The sequence below is a fragment of the Argiope bruennichi genome, chromosome 5 (genome assembly GCF_947563725.1).
Source record: "Argiope bruennichi chromosome 5, qqArgBrue1.1, whole genome shotgun sequence".
NCBI classification, from domain to species: Eukaryota; Metazoa; Arthropoda; class Arachnida; order Araneae; family Araneidae; genus Argiope; species Argiope bruennichi.
The window spans coordinates 133,901,981-133,923,208 of NC_079155.1; the positions used below are offsets into that span (position 1 = coordinate 133,901,981).

Consider the following 21,228-nt stretch of genomic DNA (forward strand, 5'->3'; position numbering starts at 1 on the left):
CCTATGTAATAATATTCTATTATATTCTTCTAAAATATTCGAGTTGTACTGAAAGTTTCGCAACTTATTACAAAATTAAGAGGCATGTGTAAATCATTTCTCAATCTGAATTGGTAAGATATTATGTAAAAGTAACTTTATCTCACTGCCATTCCGAAACTTCCTTAAACAGATGATTTTTAAAATTCTTTAGCGTGATGTGTTCTACTGAAATCTTTCGTTACAAGGACCATTATTTCGAACTGATGAATTTACATATATTTTTACCTATTCGGCTGACATTGGTTTTATGGTCAGATCTATATTACTAACCAGGGGTGTAGTCTTCTTTTAACTTTCTTGAATACTTTTGAAATGTATTTGTGTACTATCAATCACCCATTGGCAAAAATTAGTTTCAAGTGAGCCAATGATGCGGTATCTTTGACGGTTCATCGCTGAGACGGTGTTCAATACTAACGCACCAAAACGTTGAACGTGTATTTTGGCCACCATTTTTCCTGATCAAAGGAAACCAAAAATGAGACATCGAATTATAATTGTAGTCATATCGGATACTAAATTTTATATGTTTAAATCATTGTATTCACACTTCTGTGAAAGTACAGACCGACAGACGGTCAATTCTTTGAATGATTTTAATTCGAATATGACAGGAATCTACAATTTAGATGAACGAACTCCCTTCGTTTTGTAGTTATTGCGTTAACTTATATTAGAACATCCGGATATATTTCCTTTGAGGGGATTTCGTCCAAAATTTGATAGAAATTTCCAAATTTTGCGTAAATAATCCATCTAAATTTCATCCATTTAGCTCAAAACGTTTGTGAGTTGTACTGAGAAATATATATGATTCCAAAAACAACAACAACAAAAAAAAAAAAAAAAAGCGTTTTTCGGCCGGAGATTCATCAAAATCTTGGGTTCGGTTTTTTTTAACGACTACAATTCTTTCTCTTTGTATATTCTGCATACAAGAAAGTAAAAGGAGTCAATCTGAAAAAAAAAGAAAGAACTTAATTATTAAAATTAATAAAATGTCAATGAAAGGCTTTTATTTAACTTGAATTGTTTCATTTTGAAGGGCGGATCATTTGTCATTTATCCTTCTCTCACATCCTCACAGACCCAATTTTTGAAATGAAGTACAATTTTGTGTTCTTGGTGACAATACCCTGTTTTAATTTTCTCAGAATTTAATAATCAACTCATCGATTCATCTGAATACATTACTATTCTATACTAAATACATCACGTTAAAGTGAATTAAAAATGATTTCAGGATTCTGTATACTTAAATAATAAAGATAAAAAAAGATGAAAAGGATTAAAAAAAATCTATTTTGAAAACAACGAATAAAGTGCTTTTTTTAAAGAAACTATTTTTAATTCAGTTTATGAAGGACCTACAGTTTGGGAATAATCTCTTTGCAGAGGCGGATCCTTGCTCCGTGGACAACGGCGGCTGCGAGCAGCTCTGCTACAGATCGACTGGCGCATCTGTTCGCTGCGATTGCTTACCTGGATACATCCTCAGAAAGGACAGGAAGACATGCAAAGGTGCTCTTTTTGTTTCATTTTCACTCGATTTTCGTTGTTTTGATTTGAAAAGAAATTGTAAGTAGATTAAATGAGATGACAATATGGAGCGGCAGTTCTGAAGTTACGAAGTGTGCAGAAGAATGAAAGGGAATGGCATAGATTGCTAACATTCAATTGACACGGATGGGGAATAACTAGTTTTACTATAGCAATTGAATCAATGTTTTAAATAAATATTGATATTTCGTGAAGAATTGTATTTTTTTTTTTTTAAGAATACAACCCTTGCGCCCACAAAAATGGTGGTTGCGACCATATTTGCCACTCACATGGAGGGATTTCTGTGTGCACATGCAGAGAAAACTATGTTTTGGACGTGGATGGAACGACCTGCAAAAGTAAGTTGTACTTGGGTCTATAAATGATAAAGGGCGTATAATTTTAACGCAAGGAAAACCTCGATCCGAACACTTCTTTATCCGCGCCAAAGTTCGATGATTCTAATCGTAAAACATATTTTCCACTCGGGATGTATCTTACAAAAAAAACCCGTTTCGAAACCATAAAATAGTTGATAGTATCGGATAAATTGTTTCAAAATTAGATCGAGAAACAACTGCTCCTATTCGCGTTAGACAAGTTAATAAAAAGTTCCTCACCATTCAGTTAATAAATGAATGCTATTTCTATTTCAGTTCGAGAGAAAAACTCATAAATGAGGTGAGAAAGGGAAGGAAAATTTATTACAATAGGTTTAAAAACGCTAAAATTATTTCGAAAGTAATTTTCAGTGTGATAATGAAAACCATCCCTCGCTTGGATGTTCGCTATTTATGAGATTTCCTGTTCATTGGAGAATTGAAATGGAAAAATAACTTATTTCAAATGTTTATCTCTCATCTCCAGTGCTAAAAAATGTATTAATAGAAACCATTTCTGCTGCATAACAAGTTAATTCATTTCTCGAGGGAGACAAACTAATCCAGGTACTAAGGGAATAAAAAACTACCCTGAGAACGCAGATGCTTTTCTAAGCTGAGTGCAGTTTTCTGCTCTGCCTCCGTCAGTTTTGAGTCGCCGGTAGTTTGTCGATGATTGCAAATAGATCCATTGCAAATACGGATAAAAGTTTCCAAATACGCTCGCTGTTGATGAAACGAGAGATCTTGTTCCTTTTTAAATATTTAATATAAATGTTAAGATTGCAGATTTAGTTTCAATAACTCGTTTTAATATTCCAAATGAAATACACATTTGAATGGGTGAAAAATATTCTGTGAATCTGGACAAGTATATACGTAAATTTCAAACATGCTTTTATAAAATAATGTTCGGTTACGGTGTTGATAAACATAAAGAAATCGGAGTACGCCATGGATTTTTTCGGAAGGATGATTTAAATGAACCCTCTGCACTCTCACCCACCATTCAAGATGGTGCATCTTTTTGAGTGAATAAATATGCATTGAATGTCCCAGAGTAATGTTTTGTGGTTCAACTTGATTGAATAATGACATGTTACTTTTGTAGTATATTTTAAATGAAAAAAAAAACTTAAATATTGGACAAAATTCTGAAATGTATATAAAAAAAATTATTTTAGGTGTGTATTTCTAAGATACATATTATTTGATGCATTTACTCATTTGTGAACAAATGTGCCGTCAGTTGAATGAGAATAGAGTAACTTATTCTTTTCTTTGCATCTTCCAGAGGTGGATCCTTGCTTGGAAGATAATGGAGGTTGCCATCACATCTGCAGATCTGAAAACGGAACTGCCACCTGTGATTGTCATCCGGAGCATGTTTTAGACACAGATGGAAAATCATGCCTAAGTAAATGATCATCTTGCTTCAGAATTGCGAATTTTATCCAATTGTTTAATCTATACTTATAATAAAGCTCAATGTGTGTGTGTGTGTGTGTGTGTGTGTTGGCGCTCTACAGGCCAGACCGTTTGACCTACAGCTACCAAATTTGGTACATGTATACCTTGGAGGCCGGGAATGTGCACCTGGGGTTCCTTTTTTCGAACTTTAATTAGAATTTTAATTATTAATTAAAAACTAACTTTCCCGCCAAAAAAATCTTCCATTTTCCCCACCGCCAACTTTTTCGCCAAAAAAATCTTGCACTTTCTCCACCGCCAAATGAGTAAGGCTTCAGTCTTTTTTTCTCCCAACAGTAATGAGGCTAGGGTTAATATTTTTCGGCGGATTATTTCAAACAATTCTGTTTATTTTCTTAATGTTTGATGCATTTAAAATTAAACATTGTTAATTAATCCATGTTTCAGATTCATTCTGAAGTACTTTTGAATTAAAATAACACAGAATGAAGGAAATTAAAAATGTATAATCTGCATAGCGTTACCCCAACTGGCGTAGAAAAATTCACGCATTTGCGTTAACGTAACTGGCGAAGAAAATTCAAGCATGCGCACTGTGTTCTGATTGTTGCCATGACAACCGTTATCAACGGATGATTTAAATTATTTTTAGGTTAGTTGCATGCTTTTGTAAGTAAATTGTATTTATATTAGTTATATATTTTTTGTATATGCTTATAGTTTTAAGTACATCGGTTTTTAAGTAGTTTTTTTTAACCTGTTTTCAATGATTTAAATTACTTTTAGGTTAGTTGCATGCTTTTTTAATTAAATTGTATTTATGTTAGTTATATATTTTTTTTGTATATGCTTACAGTTTTAAGTACATTGTTTTTTAAGTAGTTTTTTTAAACCTGTTTTCGACCGATTATTTTAAACGATTCATTTTATTTTCTTAAAGTTTGATGCATTTAAAATGAAACATTGTTAATAAATCGATCTGTTCATGTTGAATCTAAGAAAATTTTGTAGACAAATTCTTGAGATATTACATAACTTAAGAAAGATATTCTTTAGTGCCCATAAAGTTTAAACGCTCAGTGACTATTATCAGTAATATTATTAAAAAAAAATGCTTTGTTTCAGTAAAAAATATTATTATATTAATTTCAGTTTAGTCATTTCCATTTTAATTTTAAGCATAAATTCTACCGAAACTAACAGAAAATTAGAGAGATACATATTATGTTATGGCTGAAGGACTTTATATTATTTAGAGTGAATTACATGACTATCAAAATTTGAAGCTTTAAAATATTTGATGAATAAGATATTAAAGTAGGAATTACATAAAATATTTAATTATTAATATTTTAACGAACATTAAGATTGGCGAACCGGCTGGTCGCCAAAGGCGGCTAGTGCATTTATAAAGCTCAATGTGTGTGTGTGTGTGTGTGCGTGTGTGTGCGTGTGTATGTGTTGGCGTTCTACAGGCCAGACCGTTCTACCTACAGCTACCAAATTTGGCCCATGCATACCTTGGAGGTCGGGAATGTGCACCTGGGATACCTTTTTTTGAATTTTTAATTAGAATTTCAATTATTAATTAAAAACTAACTTTCCCGCCAAAAAACTTTTCATTTCCCTACCGCCAAATGAGTAAGGCTTCAGGTCTTTTTCCCACGCTAAAGAGGATAGGCTTAAGAAATTTTCGACAGATTATTTCAAAGGATTCAGTTCATTTTCTTAATGTTTGATGCATTTAAAATTAAACATTGTTAATTAATCGATCTTTCAGATGCATTCTGAAGTACTTTTGAATTAAAATAAAACAGAATAAAAATTTCTAATCTGCATAGCGTTTCCCCAACTGGAGTAGAAAATTCCAGCATTTGCGTTACCATAATTGGAGTTAAAAATTCACGCATGCGCATTGTGTTCTGATTGTTGACAACTATTTTCAACGGATACGAAGGTTTAATATGTTTTCGAGAGATTATTTCAAACGATTCTGTTTATTTTTTTAGTGTTTGATGCATTTAAAACTAAATATTGTTAATTAATCGATCTGTTCATAATGAATCTGAGAAAATTTTATTGAAAACTTCTTGAGATATTATATAAATTAAGAAAAATACTCCCATAAGGTTAGTGCCCATAAGGTTTAAATACTCAGCGACTCTGTTTTCAGTACTCATATTAAAAAAAAATTCTTCGTTTCAGTAAAAAAAAATATTATTATATTTATTGCAGTTTAATCATTTCCACTTTAATTTAAAGCATAAATTCTACGGGAGCTAACAGAAAATTAGAGAGATACATATTACGTTATGGCTGAAGGCCTTTATAATATTATGAGTGAATTATATGACTATTAAAATTTGAAGTTTTAAAATATTTTAATGAAGAAGTAATTATAACGGGAGTTCCATAAAATATTTAATTACTAAAATTTAACGTGCATTAAGATTGGCGAACCGGCTGGTCGCCAAAGGCGGCTAGTAATTCATAAGCGAGAGAAATTGTTTATTTTGTGGAGCAGAGTCATTTTAATGTTGGAGGACGTTTCCATTGGTGGCGAAATAAAAAAAATAAGCAAATATTTGATCGTAGCATGTCATGAATTAATGTAAAACTAAAAAGTCGTGTCGAGTGAATTCAGTCTTTTATTTTCAGTCGATATTAAAAAATGTTGTGAAAGTATCGGCCACTTTATTAATTTTTTAACCTTTTTTTGTTTGATAGGAACATAAATATTCAATTATACTTGTTTTAGTTTTGCACCCTTTTATTTAATCAGGGTTCTTTTTTAATTTTTTTGCAAAGTTGGAATTTTATGATAGATTTTTCATTCCTTTCCTGATTTTATAGAATTTTGAAATTTTTACACCCGTGTGCTCATGACGATAATATATTATTTTATTATTTGTCAATGCTTTAGTGCTAGTTAATTGATGAATATAACTAAATTATGATTTCACGTTTATGACTCTGCTTGGCTGAGAATTTGTTACGAATTTTATTCTATGTATCCCTAATATTTGTATTATTGATTTATATATTAATATCTGGAAGATTATAAAAATAAAAACCAATAGTTCTATTTAATTCAGTAATGAAGGTGTGCTTTTTTTTTTTTTTTTTTTTTTTTTTGCTAAAATTTCTAGTTAACCTTCTGCACTCGGTAAAGTAATTCGATGCATAATTACTCACTTAATACATGGATTTGTTTATTTATTTATTACACCAAAAAATAAATTCATACAATTGTTTTAAGTTGAATTTGCCTGAAAAATGAATATACGTCGTTTTACCATTCTGTAGGCATTTTTACAATCAAAATTGAAAAAATAAATAAATAAAACGTCAAAATGTTGCACCGTTTCGAATGGTGATTGAATCATCCGAGTGCAAAGGGTTAAGTCTTCATAAAGTTAAAAAAAAAAAAAAACACTAATTTTTTTTTAATCTTTGAAGATTATGAAATGAAAACATTTGATATAAATTGATTCAAAAAATCAGATGACCCTGTTCTGCCTCTCATTTTTTTCGAACCTTCAAGTGAATTTGGATTTTTAGTAGATGACAAGTAAATTTTTTAAAACTTTTTGGTTCACTTGGAAAGAGAATGGTTTCACTATTTCCTTAATTGGCGAATGCTTTTGTTCCAGAAGTGGACCCTTGCCTACAAGCTAACGGAGGTTGTGATCACATCTGCAAATCTGAAAACGGAGTGGCAATGTGCGACTGTCATCCGCAGTTCATTTTAGACGCGGATGGAAAGGCGTGTCAAAGTGAGTTTTATTTTTCACTTATTCACAGGTACTTAGTTTCGATTTGAAATGGTTTGATTTTGTGAATTTCAGTCATCGAGGGAAAAAAAAAAAAAAAAAAAAAAAATGGAAACGGTTAGGCCAAATTCTAAAATTAAAAAAAAATTAATATTAATAAAATTAAATGTATTTATATCTAAAAATGACTCCTTTTTAACAGGAAGAGGAAATATGTATGGTGGGTTTCGCTATTTTCTTAAAATCTTTTTTTTATTATTAATTTATTCATATTAGTATGATCAACTTTTTCATATACTATAAATACTGAAAATAACTGAAAATTTAAAAAAATTCATTACAGTTAATTATTTAATTGCAAGTAAAAGAGAGTGAGAGGATTCTAATGTATGCGTATTTTACACAAGAATATGATTTTTTCGAAAGCTAGCATTCTCGTTGAACATTTTTTTATATTATAGCATGCTCTTTTCTTCCAGTACTGATTCTTAAAATTAAAGTAGTGGTGAATATTTTTTGACGAAAATAATAAACTTTATTCGGAACAGAAAAGGCTTATTCTTATATTTGAAATGAATAACATGGAACGGAGTATGATCGTGGAAGGTAAAAACACGAATTTATTTATTTTTTATTTTTGCAAATTCGAGAGCAGATACGAGCTCTATGCTGAATAACTTTTAATTGCGCCTTCAAATTCTATACAACAGACTCTATGTTTTAAATTAGTAGCATATTCCGTGTAAACATTTTGTGTCGATTTTTCAAAGATATTTTTTAGAGGAAACCTGTTTCAAATTAAAATTATTGATTTGCTGAATTTAATTTACCTCACTCTTGGGTCCCACGTGGGGACCTCGTAATTGAAGATGAGAGGCTTCCGGCATGGTGGTTGGTTCTCGACCCCCTTTTTAGGTTTACGAAAAGGGGGGGGGTGGCTACCTCCTATCGATGACGAGACGCACTTCCTTAGAGAGAGGTTGTACCGTGGCCGGTGATGGCCCTTAGGACTCAACCACAGTTCCCACCATGTTGCTGTTGCGTCGGTCCGGTCATTCAAGTTTTTCCGTGGATCTTCGGGCGATTCGGAATAATCGGTCTATGATTACTTCACTCTTAGTATCATTTCCTTCAGTATTTTAGGTCAAGCAAATATTTTAGGAAGGAGGTCAAGCAAATATTTTAATATATTAGGAAGGAGGTCAAGCAAATACTTTTTTAGAAGTACTAAAAATAATCTTCTACTTTAATCATTAGCTAAAAATAAAAAATAAAAAAAAAATGAAGGGGCGAAAAATTCGCGTTTTTATCGTTATACTAAAAGTAAATGAATTTTTTTCAAAAAAATCTGAGGGTAGAAACAAAAGCGTACAACGCTGATAAAAATATTCTAAGCAAATTTAAATTTTAATCACATTGAATTAATTTTTAATATAAATTCAGATTTTTTTAATTTATATTTTTATTTTAGCAAAACATTTTTAATATACAATTAAGTATTTTATTTCTTATGATATTCGTTTGAGGCTTTGTTTTTTTACAATAGTGTCTTCAACGCCTCGTAATTTCATGCTTTAGTCTGATAAATTTATTTTCTGCTTTTTAGTATGCTAATAAAAGCGTATTTTTAAAACTTTTTTTTTATTTCTATTATCATTGCCTTAAATATATTTCGCAATCGATTGTTATAAATATTATGAGAATATGCTTCCAAAATTAATTTTTGGTATCATTATTTATATAGAATCATAATTTAATTGAAATTAAGCAATTCATTGATAACCAAATTCTCAAAATTAAAATAATGTATTGTCATTGAAAACAAATGAGTGAGCGAAACTCTACCGCTTGAGGGAACGAGTGGACTGACATCAAAATTCTGTATCTACAAACTTTACACAAGCCAAAAAATTGTATAGCTTTATTTTTCAAGGGGCCATAAAGACTGTCAGTAGGTTAGAATGTCACATTTCATGCTTAAAAAATTCGGATATTTTCATTCAGACAATGAAATAAAGTATAATAAGGATAAAAATGGTTTACGACTTGTTAATTAAGCTTTGTGCCAAGAAAATGAACGATTTGTTAAAAAAAAAATTTGAATTTAATAGAGAAAGAATTTGGTGGTCGTAAAAGTATGGTTCTATTTTCAAATTTAGCTGCGACACTTTCTATTTGCCTTAAATTTCACGGAGACGGAATGTTTCAGTCGGAACCCTGGCAGGCATCCTCCGGCTAAAATTATCATCCTGTTTTGAAGAAATTCGAGGGCTGCAGGAAGCTTGATACTGACCTCGTTATTTTGGACCATGGCTAGATGACGAGGGCAGCACTTGAATTAGTTCCGCCTCTAATCAAGATACAAGGAAAGATGTTAGAGTTCACTTGCACCGGGCCTACATACATGACGGATTTTTGATAGACCTCAAAGCTTCATTACATTAGAGAAGGGCGGTAAATCATCTTAAAATAAATTCGGAGGAATCCCATATCGACGGCGAATGACAAATTAAATATGAATAATCTCTGAATAATCCGTTATTTTTTAATATCTTAAGCTTGGGAATTTATATTATTGTAGTGCTTTTTTTGTGTCGTTAAAGAAACAAAATGACTCAAGTGAAAAATTATTTTCCTGTGCAATTGTAGAAATAGACCCCTGTGAAAACGGAAACGGAGGCTGTTTTCAGGTGTGTTTGTCTGACTCGGATGTAGTGCGGTGTGCATGCCGGGAAGGTTACACCCTGCTGGAGGATGGCACTTCATGCAAAAGTAAGGTATTTTAGGCACTCGCTTTTGCTTCTGATAGCGTGTTCCAAACATCGTTTGCATTATAGAAGAATTCGAAGTTGTTTAGAAACACTTTGCGAAGTAATAATAATAGTTTCACATTGCATGTAACTGCCCCAGTGAGTGATACTTCCTCAACATACAGGTTGAGTCTTAACAAGACGGCAAAACTTTACTGGGTGAAGAATGCATCTGCACGAGTAATATTCGCCATAGAAAGTATAGGTGACGTTGTAAAGGAGGTCGGTGCTCGCATCTATCGTCAACAATAAGAGCAATCGAACATATATTTGAAGGATTTTTAAATTAAAAAAAAACTGGTGCTATATTTTTAGATATACAAAAAGCTTTTTATAGTTTGCCCCTACTTTATAAAATTAATTGACTCTTATTTAAAAAAAAAAATAGAAAATTCAAGGTAAGAGTTAAGAATGAATTATACGAAACAAAAAAATGTAAAAGCTGTAATCCCCCAAGGATCAAAATTAGAACCAGTAATATTCAAATGTTATATCAACGACATACCCAAACAGTTTAACACACTACTTTGCTTATATGCTGAGTACACGGCAATACCGGCCAAAAACAAAAATCCAAAGATCATACGGCTAACTTTCAACAGACACCTCAAATCCCTGGAGGGTTTAGATTGTGGAAAAATAAAAATGAATGCCACAAAATCAGCAGTTCTATTCCTCAGGAGAAAGAGAAAAAGGAATTTTCCTACATTAGAAATTAGCAAACAAATTATCCCACTGTCTCAGGAATGGAAATATCCAGGAATCATTCTTAATAATAATAATAAAAAAAATAATAAATAAATAAAGCTTAACTTTTAAATCGCAAATCTTAAAAACAGATTTCGAGGAGCAATGTGTGAATTCCCGCCCCCGCCCTAATTTCTCAAAAAAGGAATTAAAAAATTAAATTAAGGAATCAATTAAAAAAAGGAATAGAGATGTCAAAAATGCTTATTTTCACTTCATATTTGCGTCAAATACTAACTTACACTTGCCCTGCTTGGGGTTTGCGGTCAAATCTAATTTAAAAATAATTGAAACGCAATTAATATTAACAATCAGAAGAATCGCAAATGCCAAATGGTATTTGAAAAACACCGATATCAGGAAAGCACTAGTCCTTTAAAGAAGTAATCAAAAAAATCTCAGTAAACTTTCATAAAATTCTGGAAACTAATGATAAAGAAGCAGTTAAGAAAATAAATATATATAATCCTGACCCTAAATTTAAAAGACCCAGAAACATCTCCTTTATTTAATAATTTCGAAATCTCATTTTTCTGAAGTTTGTCCTTCTCGTGTATCATCAGACTAATACAACAGTTCTAGCCACGCATCTAGGGATTGCAATACCGGTATACCGGGTATTTTAAGCCATTTGTACAATTTTGTAATACCGGTATTCACAAGTTTAAATACCGGTTTTTCGGTATTTGCTGGAAATTTTTAAAATTGTCTCCATTATATGTTCAGGTATAGCGAACATAGCAAAATAGTATACGTTTTTGTTTTTATGTCTCCCTAACGGGAGAAATTAATTAGCTAATTAATTGCTTAAATCTAAATTAGCGAAACATGGATTATCCCTGAAAGAAAATATTGTATCCATAACAACTGATGGAGTAACAATTATGAAAAAAGTTGGAAAGTTGATTGGTGCAAATCAGCAGTTGTGCTATGCACATGGAATTCTATTAGGAGTAATTAGGAGTATTATACCAACAAAATAAAGAACATCCAAATACTGTGGATATAGAAACTTCGGATTCCAACTTTGAAAAGAGAATGAGAGTGATATTGACACTGAAGACTATGACAATGTAATTGTTGAAGAAGATATTGCTAATGAGGATGAAATATTAACCTATCAAGAATTGCTTCCTATAATTTATAAAGTTCGAAAAATTGTTAAGATATTTAAACGTTCCCCTATGAAAAGGATATATTACTTAAATATATACTAACTGAAAATAAAACAGAATATATGTTAATATTAGATTCTAAAACACGTTGGAACAGTTTACGTCTAATGATGGAACGGTTTTTGAAACTGCGAAATCCAATCCAAAAAGCAATAATCGACTTAAACCTGTAAATTAATTTTTCAAATAGTGAATCCGATTTAATATCCAGAACTGTGTGAGCTCTACTTCCAATAAAACTGACTATTGAGGCATTATGTGGGAGAGATTCTAATTTATTAACAGCTAATGCAACAATAAATTTCATGTTGCAGTCACTGAAAGAACAGCACACATCACTATCTGAAGAATTATATATTACATTGAAAAATCGCACAGAAGAAAGGCATACCGAAATAGAAAATGTCGTATGGTATTTACATAATTATAGTGATTTTAAAAATGAAAATGAAAAAGAAGAAAAGAACCAATTTAAATCTGATTAAGTTTAGATTAAATTTTCTTAAAATTTTTTAACCCACAAACCTATCCACATTCAGAAGAATTCGGTTCAATTATCGAAGATTATGATGTCACTACTGTCGATAGTGAAAAGGAATTGGCTCTTCAACAAAAATTAGAATTAGCGATAAATAAAATAAGTTATAAGTTAAGAATAAAATAAGTTATAAGTTTATAAGTTACAAATTATTTTTTGTGATATTTACACTCTCTAACATAACTGCCAGAAAAAAACAAAGAAAAAACAAAGAAACACCTGTGTTTTCATTCCTTTTCTAAAATTTCTAATACCGGTATTAAAACCGGTATCCCGGTATTAAGATTTCAAAAATACCGAATACCGATATTGAAATTTTGGTCCGGTATTGCAATCCCTACACGCATCTGACTGCAACAGCTACGACCGGAGGTAACCCAATTAGGGCGGAACCCTTTCAGAATTCCAACGGGCATATCTAACGTGGATTTCTGAGATGCTGACTGGTTATGCGAATTATGAAAAGGTAGATATGCTTCGTGTTGGGAATGCGAGTAAGGAACGGAAACTTTACCGGGAACAGTTTCCGATGAGACACACACCAGATAAGAAAACATTTGAGAGTTTGCATCGGTGGCTGTCCGAAACGGAATCCTTTGCCCTGTCCAAAGAAGACGCGGGCCGTGAAAAGAATGTCAGAACGCCACAACTTGTAGAGGACATTCTACGCAGGGTGGATGATCAACCGGGATGTAGCGCGCGAGAAGTTGCACGTGTCTCAAAAAACTGTTTGGTGAATGCTACATGAGGAAAAATACACCCCTATAAGGTACAAAAGGAACAAACGTTGTTACCGGCGGACAATCGGCCACGTGTCGATTTTGCACATTGATTCCTCCAGTAAAATGTAACGCAGTCAGATTTCAGTGCACATAATGTGTTTACCGATGAATGCACTTAACACCCACAACTCACACACGTGGGAATCTACGGACCCGCATTCATTTTAGCGGCAGTTTTCCATAAATGGTTGGGCAGGGATCCTTCATGACCATTTGATTGGTCCGCACCTTCTGCCACACCGTCTGGACGGCGAATCGTATCACACATACAGGCGAGAGGTGTTGACGGAGCTGTTGCTGCCGATTCCAACTCGCATCAGGTCGAGGATGTGCTTCCAGCACGATGTTGCGCTTGCACTTTTCAATTTGGTTCTGCGGAACACTTTAGATGCAACATTCCCTGGGCAATAAATAGATTGGTCGAGATACTACTTGGTATACTTCGGCTACCAAGATCTCCCGATCTTTCGTGTTGGATCCAATTGCTAGGATCTCCTTGTTGCCAGCGATATTAGGAAAATGCCTGGTGTTTTCATAAATGTACATTACTACCTATGCCTCAGGTGTGAAGCCTGCATTGTAGCTGGCGGAAAATCTTTTGAGCATTTTCTTTGAAGATTTTTTCGAGCAATTCTTTGTACATCAATTGCATCTTTTTCTTTTGAGAAATTTCTTTGTACATCTTATTCCCATGAATAAAAAGTTTTCTGAAGCATCTTTTTCCATTCTTATGTTAATTCTTTAAATGTGATAGTGGAAAACTACTTTTTAACTTCTTACTGCTAGTGTTCTGATCAAACATTCTATGACGAATATTGCTTTTGTAGATGCTTTCTGTCACCCAAGAAACTTTTGCCGTCTTGTTCACTGGCCCTGTGTAAACTTACTCACAATCCCCGTTTTCTATTATTTAAAATGTCTTTGGAAGTTTTGCAAGGTCAAAATCTCCGTCTGCCTCTTCGTTGTTTTGTATTGACCCAAACAACGATTTTGCATTTCAGGACAGAGAAAATTACTTTGGGCTTACTAAAGCCTGGAGGAAAGAGAAGATGCTTCTGAGCATTGACAGAAATAAGTCGGAAACTTGCGGGCAATTCTCTGTTGTTTATGCAGAACGAATTTTGCGCACAGTTTTCCCAATCTCGATATGTTTTGTCAGAATTGCGTTCGTTGGGGATTTTTTTACAAGTTCAGTTCATCAGAAATCATTTGAAAAATTTATCAATAAAGTACTAGAGATGACAGTTTGCTTTTTCCTTCCCTCATCCTTATAGAAATCAAAATGACACATCTTCTGCAAAAGAGCTATTTCCTTCTATGTTCTATCTCCATCCACTGCCCTCAGCCTTTCATTAATTTTCTGATATTTTTTTAAAGTTTTAGTAGGAATATGATGATTAAACATTATTTATTCATTTCAGTCAGTGACTAGAATAACAACTAAAAAAAAAATTCCTGCCAAAAGAATCTCATTTATAGATGTGCGCTTGTCTCGAATTTGTCTATTGATGCTTCAACGTATGCAATGCCAACAGAGCAGATCATGCTCATGGTAATCATTCACGCCGGTGTTTTAGCTTGCATACTTATGAGGCAAACTGCGCATTCCCAATGCGATTTTTCTACAGTCCATAACTAATATTTGATAAATAAAACCGAAGTGAATGTGAGAGAGTCATTGCTCTGCTTCATGTTTTCATTCCGTAAGTTGCATAGCAGATTGACCATTTTAATTGGATACTTATTTATTCGGGGGATAATTTTTAAGTTTCTGATCATTTTTTTTATGCATCGAGAGTGACGTCATGTTTTTTTTTTTTGTGTGTGTGTGTGTGTGTGTGTGTGTGTGTGAGTGTGTGTTTCATTTTTTCCTTAGAATTGGAAGTCCTGAAAGTATTGGTTAGCGTTTCTGGTATTTAAGAAAAGTCTTTAAAAAACTGGAACTACATAATTGTTCAAAAAATTTATAAAAACCGATTTCAACAACTTTTTTTAACAAGTTATCTTTCCACCCATTTATTGAAACGTATTCGAAAGACGTCCCATTTAATATTGAGCCGTTTCTTCATTATACCTTAAATTTTTTTTTCTTTTTCTCTAATGGGTAGAAATGTTAAAAAAAAAAAATATGCCTTGATTTCTTATTTTCTTTTATGCATATGAAGAAAAGGTATTGTAAGCGTCAAAAAATGAGACCTCAACATTTTGGTGACCCCTGCGTTTATGACATCTCTAAATCCCACAAAAATCTTTGTTGGAATTCTATTTCTTTTTTCGAACACGATAACTCAGAAACGTAAGGAGATAGGATGGATAAATTTGGTATGCTACTTTTTTATACCAAAATTTCGAATGGGATTCGTATGTAGGAAATCTGTTCCCCTCCCTTTCCGCCTGCATGGTAACAAGATAATCAAAAAATGGGTGAAATTCACCACATAGTTTTATCACAAGGCTTGTAAACCGAATTGTGGAGCAGTTCGTGAAGTCATTGCTGGCTTATATTAGCTATTATTATTTATCATATATTAAAATGGGAATTTTAGAAAAGGCGAAATTAAAATGGAACATACGCAGAGGTAAATGTAAACAGGTTGAATTAAAAATGTTCATTTTGTCCTTTTTTGAAGTGACGAGTGTTATACTAGAGTTCATTTAACAGAAGTCCTCCGGCAGGCTCACCTCACTCCCGAGGGTGAGAAATCTTAGCATTACACAATAAAATGAAGGGAATGGATGGTGAGGTCTCTTTCGGACATATTACTTATGCGTCGCTCACAGAATCCCGCATGGTTACTGTCCGGTCATCCAGCCTCACCATATGTCATTGTGACTGTTGAAGTGATTCCTTTTGAGCCTTACTGGTCGTTAAAGTTGGCTGGTTGTAATAGTTTAAGGTTTTCGGTTGAATTTAGACCGGAAATCCTATTGAATCGATGTCGAGTGTCACTTAACTCGTCATCGATTGAGAATGGATTTAAATGATTATATAATTTTTTTAATACAAATTTCAGAAATGGACCCATGTTCATTAGAGAACGGAGGCTGTGAACAAATATGTCGGCTCATCGAAGATGCCATGTTATGCGAGTGCCATGAAGGATACGCTCTCAAGTCAGATGGAAAAACGTGCAAAAGTGAGATGGGTCTTTTTGAAACTTTCTGCTATTAGACATAGATAGTATTTAAAAACAATAAGAAAACTATTATAAGAAACACGCATCTTTCACTTGTTAATCTAAAAATTGTTTTATCTGGAGCTTGCTAATCTAAAATAAAAATAACTCATTCGAACATGTTGAGGCTTCAAAATATTTGTCTAAAGCTTGTTAATTTGAAAAAATAAATAAATAAATATTGAAATCTGAAAAAATGAGTTTCATAATTACAAAATATTGGATAATATAGAAATTTCTTAAATTATTTGTATTTGCAATCTTTTTCCATGTTTATCGAATATTTATTTGTTCAATTTACCTTTATTTTGATTTATGGCATAAAATGTCTCTCAAAAAGTAAAATAACTTTTAGAAAATTTACAATCTCATGGCAAAGCTGTGTATGATTTTTTTCGTTATATAATTCTCGGAGATCTGCAAAATAGAGACGACTTTCCTGTCAAAGAGGGGAAAATTCTCCCAGATATTTTGATAGCGCTGAGAGTGAAAAGCTGAAAAAACATTGTTTGCATTTATAAAAAACATAGCTTTAAAAAGTCATTGATGTCTTATGAATGTTCCGTGAGTTCTTATCTTAATGACTTCACTGCTAGCGCCAAATTAAATTAATATTTAAAGAGAATACATTTTTATTAACAACAGACCCACAGATAAACATTTCAACAAAAAGTCATAAGTTTTTTTAAAAAAATGGAATAGAAAAAAGGGAAAACTAAACTCAACATTTTCGTTCTTGGTTATCGATAACAGAAGAAAATCTAGGGTGAAGTATTTTTAATAATTATCGAAATTATTTGCATTTCATTATGATATTGAAAATTATTTTTTTAAATATATTTTAAAATTATTAAAATAAGAGAAAAAATGCATGACAATTAAGATAATTTTTTTTTTTCAATTTTATGAAAATTTTATTTTATGCTGTAATATTTTCCTTAGTTATCAAGGAAAAACGATAAAATGTCTTTGAATTCTTAAATAAAAATTCGCTTGATTTGAAATATAAAAAAAAAATGACGCTTCAGGACACACATATATATTCTGCTTTATTGTTAGGGGATACAGGAATCAGATACACATGTAATAATATTAGAAATCCATCCCAATTCAAGTTTTAATATAGACCTTATATTTTACATCCTATTTCGAAGCAACACTGACTTATCAATTTGTCTGTTTTGAATTATTTTAAACCATCCACTCTATAACGCCACTCTATAATTTCTCTAAATGATGCTCAGATTATTCCATTTGTTTTTGAACGATAGAATAACGAACGATTTAATATTTTTTATACCGTTTTTCAGGGTCCTTAAAATCAGCAGGCATATTTTCTGTTAAACCATAGTGTTATAATTTTGTGTACCGATAAGGCGATTCAATTTAATATCTGGTCATGATCAGCACTCTACACTTTCACGTGTGCAGGATATTATAAAACTGAAGCTTATAGTTAATGAATGACTGCGATTATTATGCATATTTCATTGCCGTCGAGCTTATTCTCTCGCTAAAAGCATGCATGCATTTTTACACACTTTTATCTAATTAGATTTGGTCAAAGTTTCTTCAGATGTCATTTCCCTGATGTGTTAGAGTTTTCAAATTTTTACATTTGTATGTTCTCTATAACCATAAAATTATTAATATCGTTACATCAATACTGTCAATCAATCAATTGATTGAAAGAAATTTTAGTTCTATGTGAATACTGCCATTTATAATTGAATTAGAGGGGGAAAAATTATGTTTAAGATTCTGCAATAGTAATAATAATGATTTATAAATCAAACACTGAAGACCAAACAATTAAAATAAATTCTACTGTTTATTACGTTAATAGAAGTAGAATTGAAAAGATGTTTGAATGAGCCGTCAAATATAATCTTATAAAAGCATGTGTTTTAAAATTATAAGGTCTGATTTTAAAATTTTAATCAGCGGATTTCACAGTTCAAGTTTAGTGAGTCAAAATTGTTTTCAGTCACGTCACATAGGATGGTGCTGATCCCACGACTCATTTTTATTCATGTTTAGCTTTATTCGCAAATCGATAAACCAATCACTTAAAAAAAATCCATTGACTTTTAATGTTTGGTTAACACTAAAACAGAATTTAAGATGTGTTGCATTCGATAATGACACAGATCAAAAGGGCGGGGATGTTTTTAACCGTTACAGACGGCCCTGGCTTATAGATTAAGGAATAATAAATCTTTTGGCTTGTCTTAGAAGTGGATCCCTGCTCCATCGGCAATGGCGGTTGTGAGCATATATGCCTATCCTCAGAGGTGTCCGTCCTTTGCGGCTGTCGAGAAGGATATATTTTGCAGAAGGACAGAATATCCTGCAAAAGTAAGTACGACTCAACGTCCCGAAATCTCACCAAACCGATATCTAAATCCGTCGTGTGAATGAACTAAAAATGTTTAATTATGTTCAGTTTCCTTTGATTAAATATTTTTTTAAATTTAATATTGTATATTTATAAATTAAATCTAAATAAGACGCTATGTCTTCTCTAAAATAAATTTTACGATAAATTCTAAGATAGTTTCGTTTTCCGGATTCAAGAATATTTAAGATGTGATGATCCATCCGAGTACAGTCATTTAATTTTTTGACAATCAGGATAAATTTAGAATATTTTATTCAAACGTCTGACAAGCATTTGCACACAGTGCAAAAAGGTTAAAAAAAAATGAAAAGAAAAAGGGGGGGGGGATACATTTCCTGACTAAACCCATTGTTCGTCATTTAAACAGAAAAATAGGCGCAAAAAGGATCTTGTTTGGCGATCTCATTCCAACATACGGACTGCTTCCGATTTGGTTGAGATCATTCTGAAATTAAATTTTAATTTAAAAAGAGAATATGAAATAGATGAGCCTAGATTGAAATTTCTAATAGAAGAAAATTTAATTCTGATGAAAATTTGCTTTTGTGTTCTTATATGTGCATGTGACAAATCCCTTTGAATTTGAATTTTGAATTTGAATTTCAAATTATAATTATTTTAAATTCCATTTTCCTAGCTTTGTAATCTGTCCTAACAAGTTTCGTGATACTTTAAACACACACACACACACACACCGAATTATCAACTTTTTATTAAGTACTTTATTAACATGAAAAATATTTTTCGTTTCGAAGTTATAAGAAGTTCAGCCGCTAATTTGATGTTGCTAGATTTGATGTTCACCAATGATCTGTTCACTTCCGCGCACGACCCAATATGATGTATGCCTGGAACCTTTTAAACTATCGATTAACATTAATTTAATCATTTATCTTCTTATCGGTTTTAAAAAAAACTATCTGAACCCTGCAATAAAAAATTATGTTGTTTTTAAAAATGGCTGCTAATTTTCAAAAAAAAAAAAAAAACTGCACAACACTATTATTATTTGTGTAAAGCATTCTATGAAACTACGCATTGGTAATTTTGTTGGTATCGATTTGCATCAAAATACATTCGCATTTGTCCTAATTCAGAAATAAAAAACACACCTAGATTTGTAATATTTAAGATAAAAGAAAAAAAAAATTCTTTGAGTCATAATGCCTAAATTTTCATTTTAATATTGTGAACCAAAACCTTTCCGTAGATTTGAATTAGTTTATTTCATATTTTGCGTATCCAAATTTGATTTTTTGAAAATATATAAGGATTTCTATTGCTAGACGAAAAATGCTTTTTCGTCTAGCAATAGAAAGGGTGCATATTGATACATAAAAAAAAAGCGCGATTTGAAAAAAAAAAAAAAAAGATAGATTATTTTCATAGCTAATATGTATGAAAAATGTCAAGGAAAAGAAAAAGAATTAGTGACAAGAGAAGATTGGAAATCACTCGCAAATCATTTCATAGGGAGAATGGCAGTCAGAGCTCTCATTTCGCATAATGAGCAAAGCAAAATGTAAAAAAAGTGATTCCTTAACGAGCGATATTTCGCAGAATGAATGGCGAGGAGACGCCATGATGCTGGATCGGCCATGTGTGAATCTATGTTGAGCTCTTGTTTGAGGAAAACCGCATGGAGAAGTATTGGCCGATGATTCTGTGAACGGGACATCGAGGGGTTTGGGGTCTCTGGCCAAGATTATTGGGCTAGAGAAGACAGCGATAACCTGGTAAAAGAGCATGGCCAGGACAATTGAAGAGCCGATGGAGCTGCATTCTGTGGCATATAAAAAATGTGCAGTGGCGGTTTTGTCAGGATATGAGGAAATAATAATGTCAACAGAGCAATAATCTTCCAGCGAAGTACGGGAGATGCTGAAAGCATGGGGAATTATTGTATCGTATGTTGAGAAACATCACTCTTATAAGTCAGTAGCTATGTTCGCTATAACTTCATTTAACGATAATGCTGTCTTTCATTTTCGCGAAATTTTGAAATGAGCTCAAAGACAAACGTCTAAATAATTTATAAAAAATATGCATCTGTAAATAATTGACATTATTATAAATTTGAGGGCCTTTATTCTTTTTTCTGCATTGACATGGATTCCTCTGAAATAAATTGTTTCTCTTCGCATTGCGAGGGAGATTCGGGAACTCGTTAGGCAACTGCATTGACTTTATGTTTTTCATGCATTTTTCGAAATATTTGTTCAGGTTTAAACTGTAAACAAAAATTTATATTTTATTTCCAGAGGTGGACCCTTGCAGTGTGTTGAATGGAGGCTGCGAACACGTGTGCACTTGGTCTCATAATTCTGCGCAGTGCACCTGCAATCCCGGATATGCGCTGATGAAAGACTCAAAATCTTGCAGAGGTGAGTAGCCAACAAAAAGTCCTCGTTTGGAAATGTACAGACTTATT

General features: G+C 32.3%; 1 protein-coding gene across 1 annotated transcript in view; it reads left to right on the forward strand.

Annotated features, from left to right (window-relative positions):
* LOC129968987 (multiple epidermal growth factor-like domains protein 6) overlaps nt 1-21,228 on the forward strand; it is a 442,865-nt gene that overhangs the window by 326,891 nt on the left and 94,746 nt on the right. The window contains exons 13-20 of the mRNA XM_056083379.1: nt 1,438-1,563; nt 1,821-1,943; nt 3,259-3,381; nt 7,049-7,171; nt 9,818-9,940; nt 16,235-16,357; nt 18,632-18,754; nt 21,059-21,181. Coding sequence (XP_055939354.1) covers nt 1,438-1,563; nt 1,821-1,943; nt 3,259-3,381; nt 7,049-7,171; nt 9,818-9,940; nt 16,235-16,357; nt 18,632-18,754; nt 21,059-21,181 — 987 coding nt within the window. The remainder of the gene's footprint in view (nt 1-1,437; nt 1,564-1,820; nt 1,944-3,258; nt 3,382-7,048; nt 7,172-9,817; nt 9,941-16,234; nt 16,358-18,631; nt 18,755-21,058; nt 21,182-21,228) is intronic.